Genomic DNA, 26,758 nt, shown 5'->3' with positions numbered 1-26,758 from the left:
ATATGATGTAATATATAGAGATTATATCAGTACTGGAGCGTTATAAGAGGAGCGGCTGATATCACATATGATGTAATATATAGAGATTATATCAGTACTGGAGCGTTATAAGAGGAGCGGCTGATATCATCACATATGATGTAATATATAGAGGTTATATCAGTACTGGAGCGTTATAAGAGGAGCGGCTGATATCAGTCACATATGATGTAATATATAGAGATTATATCAGTACTGGAGCGTTATAAGAGGAGCGGCTGATATCAGTCACATATGATGTAATATATAGAGATTATATCAGTGCTGGAGCGTTATAAGACGAGCGGCTGATATCACATATGATGTAATATATAGAGGTTATATCAGTACTGGAGCGTTATAAGAGGAACGGCTGATATCACATATGATGTAATATATAGAGATTATATCATTACTGGAGTGTAATAAGAGGAGCGGCTGATATCAGTCACATATGATGTAATATATAGAGATTATATCAGTACTGGAGCGTTATAAGAGGAGCGGCTGATATCATCACATATGATGTAATATATAGAGGTTATATCAGTACTGGAGCGTTATAAGAGGAGCGGCTGATATCACATATGATGTAATATAGAGGTTATATCAGTACTGGAGTGTTATAAGAGGAGCGGCTGATATCATCACATATGATGTAATATATAGAGGTTATATCAGTACTGGAGCGTTATAAGAGGAGCGGCTGATATCACATATGATGTAATATATAGAGGTTATATCAGTACTGGAGTGTTATAAGAGGAGCGGCTGATATCATCACATATGATGTAATATATAGAGGTTATATCAGTACTGGAGCGTTATAAGAGGAGCGGCTGATATCACATATGATGTAATATATAGAGGTTATATCAGTACTGGAGCGTTATAAGAGGAGCGGATGATATCAGTCACATATGATGTAATATATAGAGGTTATATCAGTACTGGATCGTTATAAGAGGAGCGGCTGATATCACATATGATGTAATATATAGAGGTTATATCAGTACTGGAGCGTTATAAGAGGATGATATCAGTCACATATGATGTAATATATAGAGGTTATATCAGTACTGGAGCGTTATAAGAGGAGCGGCTGATATCACATATGATGTAATATATAGAGGTTATATCAGTACTGGAGCGTTATAAGAGGATGATATCAGTCACATATGATGTAATATATAGAGGTTATATCAGTACTGGAGCGTTATAAGAGGAGCGGCTGATATCACATATGATGTAATATAGAGGTTATATCAGTACTGGAGCGTTATAAGAGGAGCGGCTGATATCATCACATATGATGTAATATATAGAGGTTATATCAGTACTGGAGCGTTATAAGAGGAGCGGCTGATATCAGCCACACATGCTGTAATATATGGAGATTTTATCATTACTGGAGCGTTATAAGAGGAGAGGCTGATATCACATATGATGTAATATATAGAGATTATATCAGTACTGGATCGTTATAAGAGGATCGGCTGATATCATCACATATGATGTAATATATAGAGATTATATCAGTACTGGAGCGTTATAAGAGGAGCGGCTGATATCATCACATATGATGTAATATATAGAGGTTATATCAGTACTGGAGCGTTATAAGAGGGGCGGCTGATATCATCACATATGATGTAATATATAGAGGTTATATCAGTACTGGAGCGTTATAAGAGGAGCGGCTGATATCATCACATATGATGTAATATATAGAGATTATATCAGTACTGGAGCGTTATAAGAGGAGCGGCTGATATCACATATGATGTAATATAGAGGTTATATCAGTACTGGAGCGTTATAAGAGGAACGGCTGATATCACATATGATGTAATATATAGAGATTATATCAGTACTGGAGCGTTATAAGAAGAGCGGCTGATATCAGTCACATATGATGTAATATATAGAGATTATATCAGTACTGGAGCGTTATAAGAGGAGCGGCTGATATCACATATGATGTAATATATAGAGATTATATCAGTACTGGAGCGTTATAAGAGGAGCGGCTGATATCATCACATATGATGTAATATATAGAGGTTATATCAGTACTGGAGCGTTATAAGAGGAGCGGCTGATATCAGTCACATATGATGTAATATATAGAGATTATATCAGTGCTGGAGCGTTATAAGACGAGCGGCTGATATCACATATGATGTAATATATAGAGGTTATATCAGTACTGGAGCGTTATAAGAGGAACGGCTGATATCACATATGATGTAATATATAGAGATTATATCATTACTGGAGTGTAATAAGAGGAGCGGCTGATATCAGTCACATATGATGTAATATATAGAGATTATATCAGTACTGGAGCGTTATAAGAGGAGCGGCTGATATCATCACATATGATGTAATATATAGAGGTTATATCAGTACTGGAGCGTTATAAGAGGGGCGGCTGATATCATCACATATGATGTAATATATAGAGGTTATATCAGTACTGGAGCGTTATAAGAGGAGCGGCTGATATCATCACATATGATGTAATATATAGAGATTATATCAGTACTGGAGCGTTATAAGAGGAGCGGCTGATATCACATATGATGTAATATAGAGGTTATATCAGTACTGGAGCGTTATAAGAGGAACGGCTGATATCACATATGATGTAATATATAGAGATTATATCAGTACTGGAGCGTTATAAGAAGAGCGGCTGATATCAGTCACATATGATGTAATATATAGAGATTATATCAGTACTGGAGCGTTATAAGAGGAGCGGCTGATATCACATATGATGTAATATATAGAGATTATATCAGTACTGGAGCGTTATAAGAGGAGCGGCTGATATCATCACATATGATGTAATATATAGAGGTTATATCAGTACTGGAGCGTTATAAGAGGAGCGGCTGATATCAGTCACATATGATGTAATATATAGAGATTATATCAGTACTGGAGCGTTATAAGAGGAGCGGCTGATATCAGTCACATATGATGTAATATATAGAGATTATATCAGTGCTGGAACGTTATAAGACGAGCGGCTGATATCACATATGATGTAATATATAGAGGTTATATCAGTACTGGAGCGTTATAAGAGGAACGGCTGATATCACATATGATGTAATATATAGAGATTATATCATTACTGGAGCGTTATAAGAGGAGCGGCTGATATCAGTCACATATGATGTAATATATAGAGATTATATCAGTACTGGAGCGTTATAAGAGGAGCGGCTGATATCACATATGATGTAATATATAGAGGTTATATCAGTACTGGAGCGTTATAAAAGGAGCGGCTGATATCATCACATATGATGTAATATATAGAGGTTATATCAGTACTGGAGCGTTATAAGAGGAGCGGCTGATATCACATATGATGTAATATATAGAGATAATATCAGTATTGGAGCGTTATAAGAGGAGCGGCTGATATCAGTCACATATGATGTAATATATAGAGGTTATATCAGTACTGGAGCGTTATAAGAGGAGCGGCTAATATCATCACATATGATGTAATATATAGAGATTATATCAGTACTGGAGCGTTATAAGAGGAGCGGCTGATATCATCACATATGATGTAATATATAGAGATTAGATCAGTACTGGAGCTTTATCAGAGAAGCGGCTGATATCATCACATATGATGTAATATATAGAGGTTATATCAGTACTGGAGCGTTATAAGAGGAGCGGCTGATATCATCACATATGATGTAATATATAGAGGTTATATCAGTACTGGAGCGTTATAAGAGGAGCTGCTGATATCACATATGATGTAATATATAGAGATTATATCAGTACTGGAGCGTTATAAGAGGAGCGGCTGATATCACATATGATGTAATAGATAGAGATTATATCAGTACTGGAGCGTTATAAGAGGAGCGGCTGATATCATCACATATGATGTAATATATAGAGATTAGATCAGTACTGGAGCTTTATCAGAGAAGCGGCTGATATCATCACATATGATGTAATATATAGAGGTTATATCAGTACTGGAGCGTTATAAGAGGAGCGGCTGATATCATCACATATGATGTAATATATAGAGGTTATATCAGTACTGGAGCGTTATAAGAGGAGCTGCTGATATCACATATGATGTAATATATAGAGATTATATCAGTACTGGAGCGTTATAAGAGGAGCGGCTGATATCACATATGATGTAATATATAGAGGTGATATCAGTACTGGAGCGTTATAAGAGGAGCGGCTGATATCAGTCACACATGCTGAAATATATAGAGATTATATCAGTACTGGAGCGTTATAAGAGGAGAGGCTGATATCACATATGATGTAATATATGGAGGTTATATCAGTACTGGAGCGTTATAAGAGGAGCGGCTGATATCATCACATATGTAATATATAGAGGTTATATCAGTACTGGAGCGTTATAAGAGGAGCGGCTGATATCATCACATATGATGTAATATATAGAGATTATATCAGTACTGGAGCGTTATAAGAGGAGCGGCTGATATCAGTCACATGTGTAATATATAGAGGTTATATCAGTACTGGAGCGTTATAAGAGGAGCGGCTGATATCATCACATATGATGTAATATATAGAGATTATATCAGTACTGGAGCGTTATAAGAGGAGCGGCTGCTATCATCACATGTGATGTAATATATAGAGATTATATCAGTACTGGAGCGTTATAAGAGGAGCGGCTGATATCACATATGATATAATATATAGAGATTATATCAGTACTGGAGTGTTATAAGAGGAGCGGCTGATATCATCACATATGATGTAATATATAGAGGTTATATCAGTACTGGAGCGTTATAAGAGGAGCCGCTGATATCACATATGATGTAATATATAGAGATTATATCAGTACTGGAGCGTTATAAGAGGAGCTGCTGATATCACATATGATGTAATATATAGAGATTATATCAGCACTGGAGCGTTATAAGAGGAGCGGCTGATATCATCACATATGATGTAATATATAGAGATTATATCAGTACTGGAGCGTTATAAGAGGAGCGGATGATATCAGTCACATATGATGTAATATATAGAGATTATATCAGTACTGGAGCGTTATAAGAGGAGCGGCTGATATCACATATGATGTAATATATAGAGATTATATCAGTACTGGAGCGTTATAAGAGGAGCGGCTGATATCAGTCACATATGATGTAATATATAGAGATTATATCAGTACTGGAGCGTTATAAGAGGAGCGGCTGATATCATCACATATGATGTAATATATAGAGATTATATCAGTACTGGAGCGTTATAAGAGGAGCGGCTGATATCATCACATATGATGTAATATATAGAGATTATATCAGTACTGGAGCGTTATAAGAGGAGCGGCTGATATCAGTCACATATGATGTAATATATAGAGATTATATCAGTACTGGAGCGTTATAAGAGGAGCGGCTGATATCACATATGATGTAATATATAGAGGTTATATCAGTACTGGAGCGTTATAAGAGGAGCGGTTGATATCATCACATATGATGTAATATATAGAGATTATATCAGTACTGGAGCGTTATAAGAGGAGCGGCTGATATCATCACATATGTAATATATAGAGATTATATCAGTACTGGAGCGTTATAAGAGGAGCGGTTGATATCATCACAAATGATGTAATATATAGAGGTTATATCAGTATTGGAGCGTTATAAGAGGAGCGGTTGATCATCACATATGATGTAATATATAGAGGTTATATCAGTACTGGAGCGTTATAAGAGGAGCGTCTGATATCATCACATATGATGTAATATATAGAGGTTATATCAGTACTGGAGCGTTATAAGAGGTGCGGCTGATATCACATATGATGTAATATATAGAGGTTATATCAGTACTGGAGCGTTATAAGAGGAGCGGCTGATATCATCACATATGATGTAATATATAGAGGTTATATCAGTACTGGAGCGTTATAAGAGGTGCGGCTGATATCACATATGATGTAATATATAGAGGTTATATCAGTACTGGAGCGTTATAAGAGGAGCGGCTGATATCATCACATATGATGTAATATATAGAGGTTATATCAGTACTGGAGTGTAATAAGAGGAGCGGCTGATATCAGTCACATATGATGTAATATATAGAGGTTATATCAGTACTGGAGCGTTATAAGAGGAGCGGCTGATATCATCACATATGATGTAATATATAGAGGTTATATCAGTACTGGAGCGTTATAAGAGGAGCGGCTGATATCATCACATATGATGTAATATATATAGATTATATCAGTACTGGAGTGTTATAAGAGGAGCGGCTGATATCACATATGATGTAATATATAGAGGTTATATCAGTACTGGAGCGTTATAAGACGAGCGGCTGATATCAGTCACATATGATGTAATATATAGAGGTTATATCAGTACTGGAGCGTTATAAGAGGAGCGGCTGATATCACATATGATGTAATATATAGAGGTTATATCAGTACTGGAGCGTTATAAGAGGAGCGGCTGATATCACATATGATGTAATATATAGAGGTTATATCAGTACTGGAGCGTTATAAGAGGAGCGGCTGATATCATCACATATGATGTAATATATAGAGATTATATCAGTACTGGAGCGTTATAGGAGAAGTATGGTTACCTGATAGGGATTATTGTCTCTGGGGCGGCCGCTTCTGTCTGGGTCTCTGAAGAACTGACCTCAGGATGAACTTCTGTGGCCTCGCTGACAAGCAGCACCCACCGGGCATCGTCTATAATATAGGGAGAGTATCAGACAAGTTATAAGGAGTCACCCCTCAACATACGGCCATGGTCTGTGACCAACAAAAAAATCAGTACACTTCTCTCTTGAAATACTCTGTACTGCTGTGGACCCTGCACCTCTACTATATAACTCTCCCCCTGTGACCTCCACATGATAAGTTCACTCCTCTCCTGAAATACTCTTTACTGCTGTGGACCCTGCTCATCTACTATATAACTCTCCCCCTGTGACCTCCACATGATCAGTACACTCCTCTCCTGAAATACTCTGTACTGCTGTGGACCCTGCTCCTCCACTATATAACTCTCACCCTGTGACCTCCACATGATCAGTTCACTCCTTTCCTGAAATACTCTTTACTGCTGTGGACCCTGCTCATCCACTATATAACTCTCCCCCTGTGACCTCCACATGATCAGTACACTCCTCTCCTGAAATATTCTGTACTGCTGTGGACCCTGCTCCTCCACTATATAACTCTCACCCTGTGACCTCCTCATGATCAGTACACTCCTCTCCTATAATACTCTGCACTGCTGTGGACCCTGCTCCTCCACTATATAACTCTCACCCTGTGACCTCCACATGATCAGCACACGTCTCTGCTGAAATACTCTGTACTGCTGTGGACTCTGCTACTCCACTATATAACTCTCCTCCTGTGACCTCCACATGATCAGCACACTCCTCTCCTGAAATATTGTGTACTGCTGTGGACCCTGCTCCTCCACTATATATAACTCTCACCCTGTGACCTCCACATGATCAGTATACTCCTCTCCTATAATACCCTGCACTGCTGTGGACCCTGCTCCTCCACTATATAACTCTCACCCTGTGACCTCCACATGATCAGCACACGTCTCTGCTGAAATATTCTGTACTGCTGTGGACCCTGCTCCTCCACTATATAACTCTCCTCCTGTGACCTCCACATGATCAGCACACTCCTCTCCTGAAATATTGTGTACTGCTGTGGACCCTGCTCCTCCACTATATATAACTCTCACCCTGTGACCTCCACATGATCAGTATACTCCTCTCCTATAATACCCTGCACTGCTGTGGACCCTGCTCCTCCACTATATAACTCTCACCCTGTGACCTCCACATGATCAGCACACGTCTCTGCTGAAATATTCTGTACTGCTGTGGACCCTGCTCCTCCACTATATAACTCTCCTCCTGTGACCTCCACATGATCAGCACACTCCTCTCCTGAAATATTGTGTACTGCTGTGGACCCTGCTCCTCCACTATATATAACTCTCACCCTGTGACCTCCACATGATCAGTATACTCCTCTCCTATAATACCCTGCACTGCTGTGGACCCTGCTCCTCCACTATATAACTCTCACCCTGTGACCTCCACATGATCAGCACACGTCTCTGCTGAAATATTCTGTACTGCTGTGGACCCTGCTCCTCCACTATATAACTCTCCTCCTGTGACCTCCACATGATCAGCACACTCCTCTCCTGAAATATTGTGTACTGCTGTGAACCCTGGTCCTCCACTATATAACTCTCACCCTGTGACCTCCCACATGATCAGCACACTCCTCTCCTGAAATACTCTGTACTGCTGTGGACCCTGCTCCTCCACTATATAACTCTCACCCTGTGACCTCCACATGATCAGCACACTCCTCTCCTTATATAACTCTCACCCTGTGACCTCCACATGATCAGTACACTCCTCTCCTGAAATACTCTGTCCTGCTGTGGACCCTGCTCCTCCACTATATAATTCTCACCCTGTGACCTCCACATGATCAGTACAGTCCTCTCCTGAAATACTCTGTACTGCTGTGGACCCTGTTCCTCCACTATATAACTCTCACCCTGTGACCTCCACATGATCAGTACAGTCCTCTCCTGAAATACTCTGTACTGCTGTGGACCCTGTTCCTCCACTATATAACTCTCACCCTGTGACCTCCACATGATCAGTACACTCCTCTCCTGAAATAGTCTGTACTGCTGCTGAGAAAGGAGTTTGTCGGCACATACCACAGGTGTTGTCTTCGGGTGTCTGTGTGTCGGCATCCCTGAATACATCCGCACTGTCCTCCCCTTCCTCCTCTGCACTCCTGATGGTTTCCTCATTTTTGGGGGCAACTTCTTGAGGTGCGGTGACCCCCGGGGCAGAGGTGTCCAGTTTCTTAAGCACTTGTCTGATCTCCTGGTCTGCGCGTTGTAGAGAAGCCCGGATAGAGTCATCCAACAAAGCTCCGCCCCCTGTGGAAATACAGCGGGTTATAGGGAGATGCAGGTACCAGGTACTCAGGCTCCCCCCCCCCCCCCCCCCCCTCCTGCTCCCCTACACATTTCTACGTGCAGAGGAAAATCGTGTAAACCTTCACCACCACCACAGCAGAAGTTAAAAATTTAGTCACCATTAAAACTCCAAGTCAATAACTTCCGTTGTCCCATCTCTACCCCCTAGCCTGGGAAAAGAGGTGGATCTCTTAGTCTAGTCTGAGCCTTCACTCGGCCAGGAGCACATGTCCCAATTCACATCCCTGAGGAGACTGTTTTCTATGAGCCTAGTGTGAGGCCCAAGGCCTGAATATGGAATCATACATGTGGATTATAATTGTGTATAATATTGTATAATATATCATAGGAGACATGGGTGGGGGTTCATTCAGACCGTGTATTTGTTATTGTGTATTCCAGTTTTACTGTGGGGGGGGGGGTCTGTCTATCTGTGTTACACCTCCTTTGAAGTCAAGCATTCTGGTCATCATAAAACAAAGATAAGGGACCAGGAAAGAGGGATGACAGTCCCCCCAACCCCCCACCTTATAGGGTCAGATGAATTTCCTTTTCCCTCCTAAAAAGCCCAATATAAAACTGAGATGCTGGACAAACCTTGGTTCAAGCCTGTGACAAAAGATGACAAGATACAGCTGGAGACTCACTCACAAGGACTGCTATACCATTTTGCTGTAAGGACTTTCTTTTTGTTTTTCTGAACTCGTCTTGCTGAACTCTTTTATATATTTTTGTACCTCTATGTCATTTGTTTATTTTATACGCAGCACTGTGATACCTTTTATCAGATTAAATGTTTAGTTAATCAGCTCTAGTCTTTGATCTCTAAATATAGGAGCACACCTCTCTGAAGGCAGCTCGGGTAAAACACGTTTATCTAAGGGTTAATTTGGTGACTTGCGGGGATTAGTAGTGGATACCCAGAGGTCTGGTGGCTTTAACCCTTGCACCATCACACTCTCTCTAGCGTCTTGGCTGGACCGATAGGATGTGATCGTGACAACTGGTGGCAGCGTCGGGATATATTTAGAGATTTTTAGCGCTTGCTGGATTTTACCTGTAAGGAAATCTCAGCACTATAAAAAATAGCAAATTCCAAAGACAGAGCTCAGTGCTGGTTTATAAGTCATACAAAAAGAGTGCAAGACAGTTCTGTCCTCCCCATCTCCTGTTTTACCTCCTCTGTCTCGGAAATATGGAGGCATATCGCAAGCAGTCCAAGCCTGCACTGGAGCTAATGTGCCAAGAAAAGGACATCCCTACCGCAGGAAAGAACAAGGAACAACTTATTGCTGATCTTGTGGAGTATGATGTCCGTGCAGAAGAGCTGAGTGACATGAGACAAAGTCCTACAGCTGGGACTGCCATCCAAGGACTGATATCTCCTGGGGAATACAACATTACTCCCCATCAGGACAGTACTCCACATGAGGCCGCGGACTCTCATATGCGGACTGCCTTACAACACCTTGGGAATGTGGAGGCCAATATGAAACTCCAACTGCTTCTCCAGTACCAAACTGCTGAGAGAGAGGCCCGAGCCACAGGGAGAGAGAGGGAGAGAGAGGCATGAGCCGCAGAGAGAGAGAGGCATGAGCCGCAGAGAGAGAGAGGCATGAGCCGCAGAGAGAGAGAGAGAGGCATGAGCCGCAGAGAGAGAGAGAGAAAGGCACGAGCCACAGAGAGAGAGAGAGGCATGAGCCACAGAGAGAGAGAGAGAGGCACGAGCCACAGAGAGAGAGAGAGGCATGAGCCGCAGAGAGAGAGAGAGAGAGACACGAGCCACAGAGAGAGAGAGGCATGAGCCGCAGAGAGAGAGAGAGGCATGAGCCACAGAGAGAGAGAGAGGCATGAGCCGCAGAGAGAGAGGGAGAAAGAGAGAGAGAGGCACGAGCCACAGAGAGAGAGAGAGAGGCATGAGCCACAGAGAGAGAGAGAGGCATGAGCTGCAGAGAGAGAGAGAGAGACGAGCCGCAGAGAGAGAGAGAGAGAGAGACACGAGCCACAGAGAGAGAGAGGCATGAGCCGCAGAGAGAGAGAGAGAGAGAGGCAAGAGCCACAGAGAGAGAGAGGCATGAGCCGCAGAGAGAGAGGGAGAAAGAGAGAGAGAGGCACGAGCCACAGAGAGAGAGAGAGAGGCATGAGCCACAGAGAGAGAGAGGCATGAGCCGCAGAGAGAGAGAGAGAGAGAGAGACACGAGCCACAGAGAGAGAGAGGCATGAGCCGCAGAGAGAGAGAGAGCCACGAGCCACAGAGAGAGAGAGGCATGAGCCGCAGAGAGAGAGAGAAAGAGAGAGAGAGGCACGAGCGAGCCACAGAGAGAGAGGCATGAGCCGCAGAGAGAGAAAGAAAGAGAGAGAGAGACACGAGCCACAGAGAGAGAGAAGCATGAGCCGAAGAGAGAGAGAGGCATGAGCCGCAGAGAGAGAGGCATGAGCCGCAGAGAGAGAGAGAGAGAGAGAGAGGCACGAGCCACAGAGAGAGAGAGGCATGAGCCGCAGAGAGAGGGAGAAAGAGAGAGAGAGGCACGAGCCACAGAGAGAGAGAGAGGCATGAGCCACAGAGAGAGAGAGAGGCATGAGCTGCAGAGAGAGAGAGAGAGACACGAGCCACAGAGAGAGAGAGAGAGGCATGAGCCACAGAGAGAGAGAGGCATGAGCCGCAGAGAGAGAGAGAGAGGGAGAAAGAGAGAGAGAGGCACGAGCCACAGAGAGAGAGAGAGGCATGAGCCACAGAGAGAGAGAGACACGAGCCACAGAGAGAGAGAGAGAGAGGCATGAGCCACAGAGAGAGAGAGGCATGAGCTGCAGAGAGAGAGAGAGAGACACGAGCCACAGAGAGAGAGAGGCATGAGCCGCAGAGAGAGAGGGAGAGAGAGAGAGAGACACGAGCCACAGAGAGAGAGAGAGAGGCATGAGCCACAAAGAGAGAGAGGCATGAGCTGCAGAGAGAGAGAGAGAGAGACACGAGCCACAGAGAGAGAGAGAGGCATGAGCCACAGAGAGAGAGAGGCATGAGCCACAGAGAGAGAGAGGCATGAGCTGCAGAGAGAGAGAGAGACACGAGCCACAGAGAGAGAGAGGCATGAGCCGCAGAGAGAGAGAGAGGCATGAGCCACAGAGAGAGAGAGAGGCATGAGCCGCAGAGAGAGAGGGAGAAAGAGAGAGAGAGGCACGAGCCACAGAGAGAGAGAGAGAGAGGCATGAGCCACAGAGAGAGAGAGAGGCATGAGCTGCAGAGAGAGAGAGAGAGACGAGCCGCAGAGAGAGAGAGAGAGAGAGACACGAGCCACAGAGAGAGAGAGGCATGAGCCGCAGAGAGAGAGAGAGAGAGAGAGGCAAGAGCCACAGAGAGAGAGAGAGGCATGAGCCGCAGAGAGAGAGGGAGAAAGAGAGAGAGAGGCACGAGCCACAGAGAGAGAGAGAGAGGCATGAGCCACAGAGAGAGAGAGGCATGAGCCGCAGAGAGAGAGAGAGAGAGACACGAGCCACAGAGAGAGAGAGGCATGAGCCGCAGAGAGAGAGAGAGAGCCACGAGCCACAGAGAGAGAGGCATGAGCCGCAGAGAGAGAGAGAGAGAAAGAGAGAGAGAGGCACGAGCCACAGAGAGAGAGGCATGAGCCGCAGAGAGAGAAAGAAAGAGAGAGAGAGACACGAGCCACAGAGAGAGAGAAGCATGAGCCGAAGAGAGAGAGAGGCATGAGCCACAGAGAGAGAGGCATGAGCCGCAGAGAGAGAGAGAGAGAGAGAGAGAGGCACGAGCCACAGAGAGAGAGAGGCATGAGCCGCAGAGAGAGGGAGAAAGAGAGAGAGAGGCACGAGCCACAGAAAGAGAGAGAGGCATGAGCCACAGAGAGAGAGAGAGAGAGGCATGAGCTGCAGAGAGAGAGAGAGAGACACGAGCCACAGAGAGAGAGAGAGAGGCATGAGCCACAGAGAGAGAGAGGCATGAGCCGCAGAGAGAGAGAGAGAGGGAGAAAGAGAGAGGCACGAGCCACAGAGAGAGAGAGAGGCATGAGCCACAGAGAGAGAGAGGCACGAGCTGCAGAGAGAGAGAGAGAGAGACACGAGCCACAGAGAGAGAGAGAGAGAGGCATGAGCCACAGAGAGAGAGAGGCATGAGCTGCAGAGAGAGAGAGAGAGACACGAGCCACAGAGAGAGAGAGGCATGAGCCGCAGAGAGAGAGGGAGAGAGAGAGAGAGACACGAGCCACAGAGAGAGAGAGAGAGGCATGAGCCACAGAGAGAGAGAGGCATGAGCTGCAGAGAGAGAGAGAGAGAGACACGAGCCACAGAGAGAGAGAGAGGCATGAGCCACAGAGAGAGAGAGGCATGAGCCACAGAGAGAGAGAGGCATGAGCTGCAGAGAGAGAGAGAGACACGAGCCACAGAGAGAGAGGCATGAGCCGCAGAGAGAGAGAGAGAGAGAGAGAGAGAGAGAGAGAGGCATGAGCCACAGAGAGAGAGAGGCATGAGCCGCAGAGAGAGAGGGAGAAAGAGAGAGAGAGGCACGAGCCACAGAGAGAGAGAGAGGCATGAGCCACAGGGAGAGAGAGGCATGAGCTGCAGAGAGAGAGAGAGAGACGAGCCACAGAGAGAGAGAGGCATGAGCCGCAGAGAGAGAGAGAGAAAGAGAGAAAGTGAGAGAGACACGAGCCACAGAGAGAGAGAGGCATGAGCCACAGAGAGAGAGAGGCATGAGCCGCAGAGAGAGAGAGAGAGAGAGACACGAGCCACAGAGAGAGAGAGAGAGGCATGAGCCACAGAGAGAGAGAGAGACACGAGCCACAGAGAGAGAGAGGCATGAGCAGCAGAGAGAGAGAGAGACACGAGCCACAGAGAGAGAGGCATGAGCCGCAGAGAGAGAGAGAAAGAGAGAGAGGCACGAGCCACAGAGAGAGAGAGGCATGAGCCGCAGAGAGAGAGAGAAAGAGAGAGAGAGACACGAGCCACAGAGAGAGAGAGGCATGAGCCGCAGAGAGAGAGAGGCATGAGCCGCAGAGAGAGAGAGGCATGAGCTGCAGAGAGAGAGAGAGAGAGAGAGAGAGAGCCACGAGCCACAGAGAGAGAGAGAGGCATGAGCCGCAGAGAGAGAGAGAAAGAGAGAGAGAGGCACGAGCCACAGAGAGAGAGAGGCATGAGCCGCAGAGAGAGAGAGAAAGAGAGAGAAAGGCACGAGCCACAGAGAGAGAGAGAGAGAGGCATGAGCCACAGAGAGAGAGAGGCATGAGCTGCAGAGAGAGAGAGACACGAGCCACAGAGAGAGAGAGGCATGAGCCGCAGAGAGAGAGAGAGGGAGAGAGAGAGACACGAGCCACAGAGAGAGAGAGGCATGAGCCGCAGAGAGAGAGAGAAAGAGAAAGAGAGGCACGAGCCACAGAGAGAGAGAGGCATGAGCCGCAGAGAGAGAGAGAAAGAGAGAGAGAGGCACGAGCCACAGAGAGAGAGAGGCATGAGCCGCAGAGAGAGAGAGAGGGAGAAAGAGAGAGAGAGGCACGAGCCACAGAGAGAGAGAGAGGCATGAGCCACAGAGAGAGAGAGAGGCATGAGCTGCAGAGAGAGAGACAGAGAGACACGAGCCACAGAGAGAGAGAGAGAGGCATGAGCCACAGAGAGAGAGGCATGAGCCGCAGAGAGAGAGAGAGGGAGAAAGAGAGAGAGAGGCACGAGCCACAGAGAGAGAGAGAGGCATGAGCCACAGAGAGAGAGAGGCATGAGCTGCAGAGAGAGAGAGAGAGAGAGAGACACGAGCCACAGAGAGAGAGAGAGAGAGGCATGAGCCACAGAGAGAGAGAGGCATGAGCTGCAGAGAGAGAGAGCCACGAGCCACAGAGAGAGAGAGGCATGAGCCGCAGAGAGAGAGAGGGAGAGAGAGAGAGAGACACGAGCCACAGAGAGAGAGAGAGGCATGAGCCACAGAGAGAGAGAGGCATGAGCTGCAGAGAGAGAGAGAGAAACGAGCCACAGAGAGAGAGAGAGGCATGAGCCACAGAGAGAGAGAGGCATGATCTGCAGAGAGAGAGAGAGAGAGAGACACGAGCCACAGAGAGAGAGAGGCATGAGCCACAGAGAGAGAGAGGCATGAGCCACAGAGAGAGAGAGAGAGACGAGCCACAGAGAGAGAGAGGCATGAGCCGCAGAGAGAGAGAGAGAGAGAGGCACGAGCCACAGAGAGAGAGAGGCATGAGCCACAGAGAGAGAGAGGCATGAGCCGCAGAGAGAGAGGGAGAAAGAGAGAGAGACACGAGCCACAGAGAGAGAGAGGCATGAGCCGCAGAGAGAGAGAGAGAGAGAGAGAGACACGAGCCACAGAGAGAGAGAGAGGCATGAGCCGCAGAGAGAGAGAGGCATGAGCCGCAGAGAGAGAGAGAGAGAGAGACACGAGCCACAGAGAGAGAGAGGCATGAGCCGCAGAGAGAGAGAGAAAGAGAGAGGCACGAGCCACAGAGAGAGATAGAGGCATGAGCCGCAGAGAGAGAGAGAGAGAGAGGCCTGAGCCACAGAGAGAGAGAGAGAGAGAGACACGAGCCACAGAGAGAGAGAGAGAGAAAAAGAGAGAGATGCACAAGCCACAGAGAGAGAGAGAGAGAGAGAGAGAGGCATGAGCCGCAGAGAGAGAGAGAGAGAGATACACGAGCCACAGAGAGAGAGAGGCATGAGCCGCAGAGAGAGAGAGAGAGAGAGGCCTGAGCCACAGAGAGAGAGGCATGAGCCACAGAGAGAGAGAGAGAGAGAGATAGGCACGAGCCGCAGAGAGAGAGAGAAAGAGAGGCACGAGCAGCAGAGATAGAGAGAGAGAGAGAGGCACGAGCCACAGAGAGAGAGAGAGGCATGAGCCACAGAGAGAGAGAGAGAGGTGGCAGAAAGAGAGAGAGAGGTGGCAGAAAGAGAGAGAGAGGTGGCAGAAAGAGATGCCCAGCGGAGGGATGAATTGGAGGCTTTATCCGGACACAGTGATTTGCAGGATCAATGAGACCACAAACCTCGCTTGGAACATTTCCCCATGATGGAGTAAGATGGTCTGGATGTGTTCCTGAGGGGATTTGCCGGCAGCTCCATCTACCTAAGGAACAGTGGGGACGATATCTAACCCCACGGCTGCGAGATAAAGCTCTGGATCTATGATATATGGATATATAGGTGGATATATGAACCACTGAAGAAGCTCAATTTAATATAACGCTTATAACTTTGCTCGTACAGTTTTTAGAAGCAGAATTCTAGTCGGTGTTTCTTTTACATGGTTCATTGTTGTTTGCAGTTTTTGCTTTTGAACAGATAATTCGGACCTTTGGGTGCTTTCGCGTGTGTCCATGTGACTGTCTAATGTAGATGTAGGTGACTCTTATGCACCAGCTTAACATCCATATTTCTTAAGCTAACTGGACTAGGACCTCACTGAGGATGAACTACAGCAAAAAAAACTTTAGAAAGTCACTCGACTTCTGTAGAAAACTGAGAGCTAACAATCCAAAAGGTGAATCCAGAAGAAGTTCCCCTAAACAGGTGAGACCCTGGACCATGACCTGAGGCAAAACAATCCAGCGTGAGCTGCAGTGTGGAGAGGAGTCAGCAGGAGTGTGAGGTGATTCAATGGAAGCCTAAAGAAAATCTTCAAGCAAGCGACTGCACCATTCTGCAAGTGTTCCCCGCCCAGGAGGAGTCCGAAATTCATAGCTGCGGGCACAGGAGCCGGTGAGTCAACGGGCCACACAGTGCTAGTCTGGGATAGAGTATACAGTAGAAAGCCTCAGGAAGCTGGATCCCAAGGGCTAGTTCATACCCTGGTGGTGTAGCCTTAATTGGACACTATCAGAACCCTGGTCAGCATCGGAGGCCTCAGCATTAAGTCTAAAGTCCCAAGTCTGCAGCAACAAAAGTCAGTGTAAAATACCACAAGTCACAGCAAGTTCACAGGGCTACTCCTGCCTCAGTGAAGACAGTAATCCGTAACCTGGCATCGGTGTATTTATTATACCACGCCTGGCCCAGGAGAAGCTGTCGGATCCTCGGGCCATGAAGGTTAACGGTGCCCTGGCGTCACAAAGTGATACATCTAACCACCCTGAGTCACGTACCACAGTCTGTCTAACTCCCCGTGGCTGCCACAAATCTTGGCGTGCATGTACAGGATTCAGGTGTGTACCTTATCTACAGTGAAACCCCCTAGGCTGAGCTGTGTCCATACTGCACTGCGTACACGAGCGACATTAACACTTGTTTTTACAAGTGTTTATTTCAAGAGGCTCTATTGAAAAGGAGGAGGAGAAGAAAAGTGTATTGTTGGCCATATTGTCTACAAAAGCCGTGACCAGAGACTGTGTTTTCTGTTGTTGTCCTTATTGTGCGCCCCAAAATTGTTGATGCCGGACAACTTGTATGTGTCCGTCATTTTGTGTATGTTTTAAGTGGTGAGTTCATGGGGAGGACAAAGTTTAGTCTAAAGTTTCTTCTCTACAAATGTGCCAGTCTGAGAAGAATACTTCTTGTCTTCTTAGATCAGTGGTCTTCAAACTGTGGCCCTCCTGATGTTGAAAAACTACAATTCCCAGCATGCCCGGACAGCCAACGGCTGTCCGGGCATGCTGGGAGTTGTAGTTTTGCAACATCTGGAGGGCCACAGTTTGAAGACCACTGTCTTAGATATTTATGGCTGCTTAGACTATGCCAGTCTGAGGGGGGTACCTCTCTACTCATGTCTGGTATCACCCCTACAACTTACTATCTGTTGATGGAACAGGGGGGGGGGGGGGTTGACATGAAGAAACTGTGAAACTTATAATTATGCCTTAGTTTCTTATATATAAGGTAATCAGTAGGACATATGATATTTTCATATACTGTTAAAGGGGTTCTCCGCTGCCCTGCCTTCTGGAGCTCCGCTCGCAGCACTGGGAAGTTTATTACTACGAACGCTGTGTGCGGGCTTCCGTGTTCGAGGCCGCCCCCTCGTGACGTCACACCCGCCACCTCAACGAAAGTCTATGGGAAGGGGGTGCGACCACTGTCGCACCCCCTTCCCATAGACTTTTGTTGAGGGGGCAGGTGTGACGTCACGAGGGGGTGGGCGTGACATCGCGAGGGGGCGGCCTCAAACACGGAAGCCCGCACACAGCGTTCGTAGTAATAAACTTCCGGGCGCTGCGAGCGGAGCTCCAGAAGGCAGGGAAGTGGAGAACCCCTTTAAAGGAGTAGTCCAGTGCGCACTTTTCTTATTTTATGCGGTCTGGGCTGCAAAAAAAAGAAAACAAACTTTCTCTTACCTGCCTACGCGCCCCCGGAGCTCCGGTACAGGTGTTCGGTCCCCGGGCTGTATTCTTCTTACTTCCTGTTAGTCCGGCACGTCACATGGAGCTTCAGCCTATCACCAGCAGAGGCGGGACATCACTGCAGCCTGTGATAGGCTGAGGCTCCGTGTAACGTGCCGGGATAACAGGAAGTAAGAAGAATACAGCCCGGGGACCGAACACCTGTACCGGAGCTCCGGGGGCGCGTAGGCAGGCAAGAGAAAGTTTATTTTCTTTTTTTTTTGCAGCCCGGACCGGATAAAATAAGAAAAGTGCGCACTGGAGTACTCCTTTAAGTATTGTAAAGGACATCAATACATATATATATAATACATTTATCTTATATATGATTCTCACTAGTACTGCTCAGTGTTTGCATTCCTAAAACATGGTGGGAAGGTGATAACGTCTCAAGTATAGACTTTAATAATGAGTCTCTGTCCTAAGTTGTGCTAAGGAAAGCAATGTTATTGTAACTAACGATGAATTAACCATTCGCACATCTGTGATAGAGAGACATCCATTGTATTACCAATAAATAGTTGGGAATATGTTCCACTCGGCACCAAGATGTCTGAGGGTCCACCATGGGTGATTACTAAAGGGTCAGAGTTAATCCCGATACATCTAATTTAGTAGCTATACGTCACGTGTGGAATGTGGGGTTGAAATTAGCTTTGGACAGTTAACCCTTACTGGTAATGATGCTAATTGTCTATACAATAGCACCCCCTAGCGTATAGGTAAGGTAACATTACTCCAACAGAATGTGATGCGCACAAATGCATTCTGGGTATTATAGTGATGTCATAGTCATTACCATATGTACACGCCCAGTATACATTCATTGGGGAATTCCAATTTAGGAGGGTGTGTCTAATTGATTAGAACATGTTAATAAGCCCCATGTTCAAGAGACAAAAGAAGACCTAGGAGAAAAGACTTAGACAAAGAAGTCTGCCACCGAAAGAGGTCCACCAATGGGAAGCCATGAGAGCTATGGGATATCCCAGCAATCCTGACTGATCACACGGTACAGACCAATGGCTGCCCATGACGATGCGATGATGGACTATTCAGCTTTCCTAGGAGCAGAAGGGAGATTCTTACTTAGACTTGGTAAAAGACACAAAAATGGTATTCCATTTAATTAAAGGAGTACTCCGATGCTAGGTTTTTTTTTATGGTAAACTAACCCTAAAGCAAAGTTATATAACATTGTAAATTACTTACCTTATCCATATCGCTCTTTTCCTGGTCTGGCTCCTTTTTCTTCAATCTATGACGCTCGACCGCTGTTTCTTCTGCACCACCGCCATCTTAGCCCGGGGACTCATCGTTCCCATGAGTCACTGCGGGCTGTCGGCTTTATTCTGCGCATGCGCAGTACTACGCAAATAGCGTAGAGCTAACGCTAGGCTCCTATCGCTGTCTACGTTAGCCCTACGCTATTGGCTTAGTGCTGCGCCTGCGCAGTACTACGTTAGCCGCGCGCAACCCCGCTAGCGGTGATGGTAGCGATGGGAGGCATTCTTGTGACACCGCTAGTGCAGTGTTTCCCAACCAGGGTGCCTCCAGCTGTTGCAAAACTACAACTCCCAGCATGCCCGGACAGCCGAAGGCTGTCCGGGCATGCTGGGAGTTGTAGTTTTGCAACAGCTGGAGGCACCCTAGTTGGGAAACACTGCGCTAGTGGGCACATGGAAGGAGGGAAGGAACTTTATTATAATTTCCTGGGGGGGGGGGAGAGGAGGGGGAGAGAGCAGTAGCTAACAGGAAGCTGGCGCAGGGAGTCATGGGAAATGTAGTCTTTCTGACATGGCTGCTTACTGCTACAGGCGGCAATTACAAGAGAATGGCTGAGCCAAATTTGACAAATGAGGTATCGTTGGAAAGGTCTTTGAAAGAGCTATCAGAGGAGGTAAACTTTTTTTTTAAGTACCAGCGCTTCGGAGTACTCCTTTAAGACTAATTTGGATAATGTGGATGGAGTTATATAATTTAGATTGGGGAATAAATTAATTTAATTAATTAATTATCTCCATATTAAGATTATAGTCTTAGAATGTTCTTTATTATAGATTCTAACTGCAGAAGGGTCTATTCTTCAGATCTATAAGAAAGCATTGAACAATTGCTTTAGATATATAACCTATTTCGCTAAGTGTTATAAGTAAATTTACCACACCGGAAACTTGCTTCAAATTCTTCTTCCTTCTAAAATATAAAGGAAGATCATATATCTTTGCTATTTTATAGTCTTAATAATCTTAACAAAGTCATGTGAAGAAGATAGTCCAGAATTGGGCAGAAGATGTCACATTTCTTCCATGTTTATATCCTTCGATGGATTTGCCCATTCATGGAGTCATGTGATGTGTAGTTGGTTAGAAGGGCGCGGGGTGTATTTAGCATTCCATATTGATGTCTATAAATAGATATTGCCCATCTTGAGGTTTCCTCTGGACAGAGTGGTGTATAAACCTTCTTCTTGATATCCTAACTATATCTGGTGTATAAAGGAGTCATAACTTCTTCAAATAAACAACATTTTGCTCATAGCATTCTGGATTACCCAGCTTTTCCTGTGTATTCTCTAATGCTAGTGAATGGCCAGACACAGCTCATACCTAAATTTGGATCCACGCAGGTGACCCATAATTGGATAATTTTCAAGATCAATTGGTGCTGAAACCCGTAAAACAATTGACCTGGAAATAATCCAATTATGGGTCAAAGTCTGTTCCACCCCAGCAGGGGTTTACAAAGACCGCACAAAGAGCGCAAAGAAAGCCCGCAAAAGAAAAAGCCCCACCCCCCTGGGTGTGGGAACCAAGAAGCTGTGCCAAGTTCAAAGTGGAACCGAAAGGACCACCCCCTGTTGCACAGGGCATGGTTGAAGAGGCTGCACAGATGTTGTAATTCCTGTTGGCAGTCATTTTGTTGAAGCCCACTATAAAAGAGACTGCAGAACCCTGCCTCCAAAGTACACCTCGTGAAATGCAGAGAGAGAGAGAGAGCATGGTGGACAGCTCTGCAAAAGAATGTACCAATATGGCGACCAGCACTCCACATCAGGCCGTGATCCTTGCCAAGCGGTTGTCGCTCCTGTCCGCAAAAGAGCGATGGCTGAACATGCCATTTCTGGAGGATGATACCTGGCCGGGCTTCCAGGTACCGGGGTGTCCGGCAGTCCCACAGTTACCCTCTTGGGGTTCCCTTATATTTAGCTATTGTATCCCAGAGCCGGAATCAGAGGGTGAGCAGGCCCCGTCCCCCACATTGCGGTGTATGCCTCCGGAGGCCCCACCAGAGAAGCCAGCTACTGCCTCCTGCAAGAGGTCATCATTCGTGCCATGCACCAGCTCCTGATGACCCTGCCGGAAAAGGAACATCCACAGATCCCCTCTGGCCTAACTCCAGACTGGATGGACTGGATCTCTGACCCCCATGGACTGTTTACTCCTAAGGCGACTGCAGGGAAGAAACCTCAGTCCATGACCCCCACATCTGCAGTAACACTCCCTAGGCTTGCTGCACTACTGCCTAGGCCTCAGTCACCTCCACCAAAGGAAGAAGTTTCGGGAGCAGCTGCTGCAACACCACCAGCCCCAGGGGCGGAAGCCACTTCAGTACAAATGGTGGTAACCATCAGCTCAGAGTGTCCCATTCCAATTTGTCAAGAGTGTCATGGGTCAATACCCTGTTCCCTGTTTAATATAATTCAATATTCCTATAGATCACCAACAGGTGATCCAAAGAATACCCTTTCTTCCTATACACCCAAAAATAGTGATTATTAAAAGTGTAATCTTTATTTATTCTGCACACTATAATTGTTTGAAACAAACAAGTGCCATATAGTCCTATGCTCTATCAGCATTTCCTTTGCCTGCACCTGACTTGGATATGAAGGACTAAGGCACCTGAGCTAAAACACTTTACGCTGCCCCCCTCGTCATGTTTCGCTACCAATGTAGCTTTATCAAGAGGCAAGCGGGCACTGAGCTAAAAAACGCCAAACCTGGGGTTATAAAACCTCCTATAGTGATGTCACAGGAAAAGGAAACAAACAGGTGTTGATGAAATTCCCAAACCAGTCTTCTCCATCAGTAAATGACACATGCTCTGACCAATAGCAGATCTTCATCTCAAATAATGGTAACCAATCAACACTTTGACCTTCTGTTGTCCTAAAGGAAGCTAGAGCAACTTGATTGGCAAGTAAACCAGCCCAATAGCCTAGGTACTGCCTCTTGTGACGTGCTGCACTAATCTCCTATGCGCAGAGACTTAGAATATAACCTGATCTTCCGAAAGAGGAGATCCCATTTGCGCATGCGCACTAATTAGACAGCCGTCTCTCAATTTCCGGATGTGCAAACTTCTATGCACCGGGACTTAGTTCTCCAACGGGATGCACAGTAAAGCTGCGCGAGAACTTTTCAGACAGTATTTTTCATGAGAATATTAAGGGATCTTATACTCTGTCTTTATCCAGCAGTACCAGGTATAATTTCACTCTAATACCATTATGTTACATTGTACAGAAAGTCTCAAGCTCTACCAATAAAATAGAAACACTGAATTGGCGCAGAGACTGGTTAGTGTTATGTACATATTGATTGGTAAATATAAACCATATTAATCAATTCCTAGATTATCTATAGGGTCAGTTAAGTTACTGATGGGTGAGAATTAGGGGTCTGGATAGGCAAGTATACCATCTATATATATATACGGCACCGTGTGTGTTTTCTCTGTGACATTGGCCATGGCTAGTGTGCTATAACATTTGAATTACTGATTGTACCAAAAATCGTAAAGATATTATTAAGCAGGATCTTAAATAAATGCACTAAACATGAATCCCCCATTTAGACCTAGAGGAGACATCGATTTCAAGCTATGGATCCATTTAGCTTCTTCACATAGAAGCTTCTTGTCCAGATTTCCACATCTCGGGCCGAGTCTGAGTTTGGCTATACCATAAAATCTAAGACTCAAGAAATCACCTCCATGATGAGAAGCAAAGTGTCTTGCCAGTGGCGTATCCGCTCTAGTGTGGATTGTGCTAATGTGCTGGGAAAGCATCCTCCTCCTGAATTGTTGGATGGTTTTTCCAACATAAACCAAGGGGCATCCACATTATGCAATGTAGATTACCCCAGTGGTTGGACAATTCACAAAATCCCTTATCACATAGATGCGTCCATCAATTGGATTGTTGAATTCTTTTGTTTTGGGCACAAAATGACAAAACAAGCAACTCCCACACGGGTGGGATCCTGTCATAGGAGACTTTAACCATGTGCCACCTGTTGTATCAGAGAAATAGCTCTTTAAGAGATGTTCTCTAATGTTTGTTCCACGCCTATGGGTAACTGACGGATATGGGGTAAGCACATCTTTAAGATCTCCGTCAGCAAGCAGAATCGCCCAGCATTTTTGTAACGCTGACCACTTAACGATTGTTCCTGTCAAAAGTGCCTATACACCTCACAATCTTGGTTCCACTTGATGCCATGTGTCTCCTATTGTTTGCAAGCAACTCCAACCAGGGAGTATCTCTAGCTTTAGTAAAAGCCCTATGCAGCATTATTTTGAGGTACCCTCTAGATATAAACCTTTGATACAGCAGCTTTCTTTCCTCCAAAAAGGCTTCATTAGACAAACAGTTCCTCTTGGCTCTTAAATATTGCCCCGTTGGAATCCCTCTCTTTAGGGGGGCTGGATGGTGGCTTTTCCACTCTAGGAAACTGTTGGTGGATTTTGAACAATCCTCTTTGTATGCTGCCACTCGGGTCCAGAGAAATTTGTAAATCCAAAAAATTGAGAGTGCTTGTGTGTATCTTGTGAGTGAAGTGAATTCCTATATCATTTTGATAAAGAGCTGTAACAAATTCCTGAAAAAGTGCCGCAGTGTCATCCCAAAATAACAAAACATTGTCAATAAATCTACCCCAAAATAAAACGTAACTAGTGGATTTATGAAAGGTGTCAGAAAAAACAATAGTGTTTTCCCACCACCCTAAGAATAGATTTGCGAAATTAGGTGTACACGGAGTGTCCATAGCGGTTCCTTTACATTGTAGGTAATAGTGACCATGTGACCATCAGATATGAAAAATTTGTGATTAAGAGGAAAGTGAAGTAAGGGTAGAACAAATTCATTGTGACTTGTGTACTGTGTGCCTCTAGTGGAAAGAAAGTAACAAACTGCTTCCAAACCCAACTCGTGCTTGATATTTATATATAGCGCCTCAAACATCGAGGCTTCCTATAAAAGCTTGGGGGCGATAAAGAAATTACCTGGAGCCGAGTGACAGCATCACCGGTATCCTTTATAAATGAGGGCAGAGCAGAGACTGAGCCAATATCTGATCCACATATAAACTGATATCATCTGTCAAATTCTCGTTTCCTGAAACAATCGTTGTGCCAGGGATGGGGGTTCTCTGTTGGTGGATCTTAGGCAATGCATATAGAGTTGTCAATACAGGTTTGGAATTGAACATCACTCGGAATTCATCATCTGTGACAAGGGACTTGGCCTTTGCTTCCATCAATATTGTTTTTACTCAGTCAGATTACAATCCAACTTCTTGTAAGTTTAAGGATCCTTTAATACCATATCATATCCTTTAACCCCTTAAGGACGCAGGACGTAAATGTACGTCCTGGTGAGGTGGTACTTAACGCACCAGGACGTACATTTACGTCCTGAGCATAACCGCGGGCATCGGAGCGATGCCCGTGTCATGCGCGGCTGATCCCGGCTGCTGATCGCAGCCAGGGACCCGCCGGCAATGGCCGACGCCCGCGATCTCGCGGGCGTCCGCCATTAACCCCTCAGGTGCCGGGATCAATACAGATCCCGGCATCTGCGGCAGTTCGTGATTAAAATGAACGATCGGATCGCCCGCAGCGCTGCTGCGGGGATCCGATCATTCATAACGCCGCACGGAGGTCCCCTCTCCTTCCTCCGTGCGGCTCCCGGCGTCTCCTGCTCTGGTCTGTGATCGAGCAGACCAGAGCAGAAGATGACCGATAATACTGATCTGTTCTATGTCCTATACATAGAACAGATCAGTATTAGCAATCATGGTATTGCTATGAATAGTCCCCTATGCCCCTATGGGGACTATTCAAGTGTAAAAAAAAATGTAAAAAAAATGTAAAAGTAAAAGTAAAAAAAAAGTGAAAAATCCCCTCCCCCAATAAAAAGTAAAACGTCCGTTTTTTCCTATTTTACCCCCAAAAAGCGTAAAAAACATTTTTTATAGACATATTTGGTATCGCCACGTGCGTAAATGTCCGAACTATTAAAATAAAATGTTAATGATCCCGTACGGTGAACGGCGTGAACGAAAAAAAATTAAAAAAGTCCAAAATTCCTACTTTTTTAATACATTTTATTAAAAAAAAAATTATAAAAATGTATTAAAAGTTTTTTATATGCAAATGTGGTATCAAAAAAAAATTACAGATCATGGCGCAAAAAATGAGCCCCCATACTGCCGCTTATACGGAAAAATAAAAAAGTTATAGGTCATCAAAATAAAGGGATTATAAACGTACTAATTTGGTTAAAAAGTTTGTGATTTTTTTTAAGCGCAACAATAATATAAAAGTATATAATAATGGGTATCATTTTAATCGTATTGACCCTCAGAATAAAGAACACATGTCATTTTTACCAGAAATTGTACGGCGTGAAAACAAAACCTTCCAAAATTAGCAAAATTGCGTTTTTCGTTTTAATTTCCCCACAAAAATAGTGTTTTTTGTTTGCGCCATACATTTTATGATATAATGAGTGATGTCATTACAAAGGACAACTGGTCGCGCAAAAAACAAGCCCTCATACTAGTCTGTGGATGAAAATATAAAAGAGTTATGATTTTTAGAAGGCGAGGAGGAAAAAATGAAAACGTTAAAATTAAATTGTCTGAGTCCTTAAGGCCAAAATGGGCTGAGTCCTTAAGGGGTTAATACCATATATTTAATACTTTAATACCATATCTTTGTAATCATCTTTGTTCATGACTACATTTGCTCCTTTGTCGGAGGGTTTCCCAATTATTTCTTAGTTTTGCTCCAACTCCTTTAACGCCCTATACTCCTGCGATGTTAGATTATCTTGTGTTAATTGTTAATTTTGCCAAGTCGTTTGTTACCATTTACACCAAAGTTTGAATGTTATTATATTGGCTGAAAGGCAGAGTTCGCTTCAATTTTGGCCTGAGATCAGAAGAAGGTGGATCTTTATTTCTTGTTCTTGTGTCATTCTCCTCGAGGAGATTTAAAAGGTCCATTATTGCCTCTCTTCACGTTCCATCATTGACGGATTGGATTCCCTGCATTTGTGCATCTTATGAAGTGCCA

At 45.0% G+C, this 26,758-nt stretch overlaps 1 protein-coding gene across 1 annotated transcript in view; it reads right to left on the bottom strand.

The window, feature by feature from the left end:
• Nucleotides 1-26,758, bottom strand: part of OBSCN (obscurin, cytoskeletal calmodulin and titin-interacting RhoGEF) — a 577,179-nt gene that overhangs the window by 175,206 nt on the left and 375,215 nt on the right. The window contains 2 exon segments of the mRNA XM_056518694.1: nt 6,676-6,787; nt 8,817-9,126. Coding sequence (XP_056374669.1) covers nt 6,676-6,787; nt 8,817-9,126 — 422 coding nt within the window.

This window comes from Hyla sarda, chromosome 5 (genome assembly GCF_029499605.1).
Source record: "Hyla sarda isolate aHylSar1 chromosome 5, aHylSar1.hap1, whole genome shotgun sequence".
In the NCBI taxonomy this organism is placed as follows: domain Eukaryota; kingdom Metazoa; phylum Chordata; class Amphibia; order Anura; family Hylidae; genus Hyla; species Hyla sarda.
Note: the sequence above shows the minus strand (reverse complement) of the source record. Positions and strands in the feature narration are given on the sequence as shown.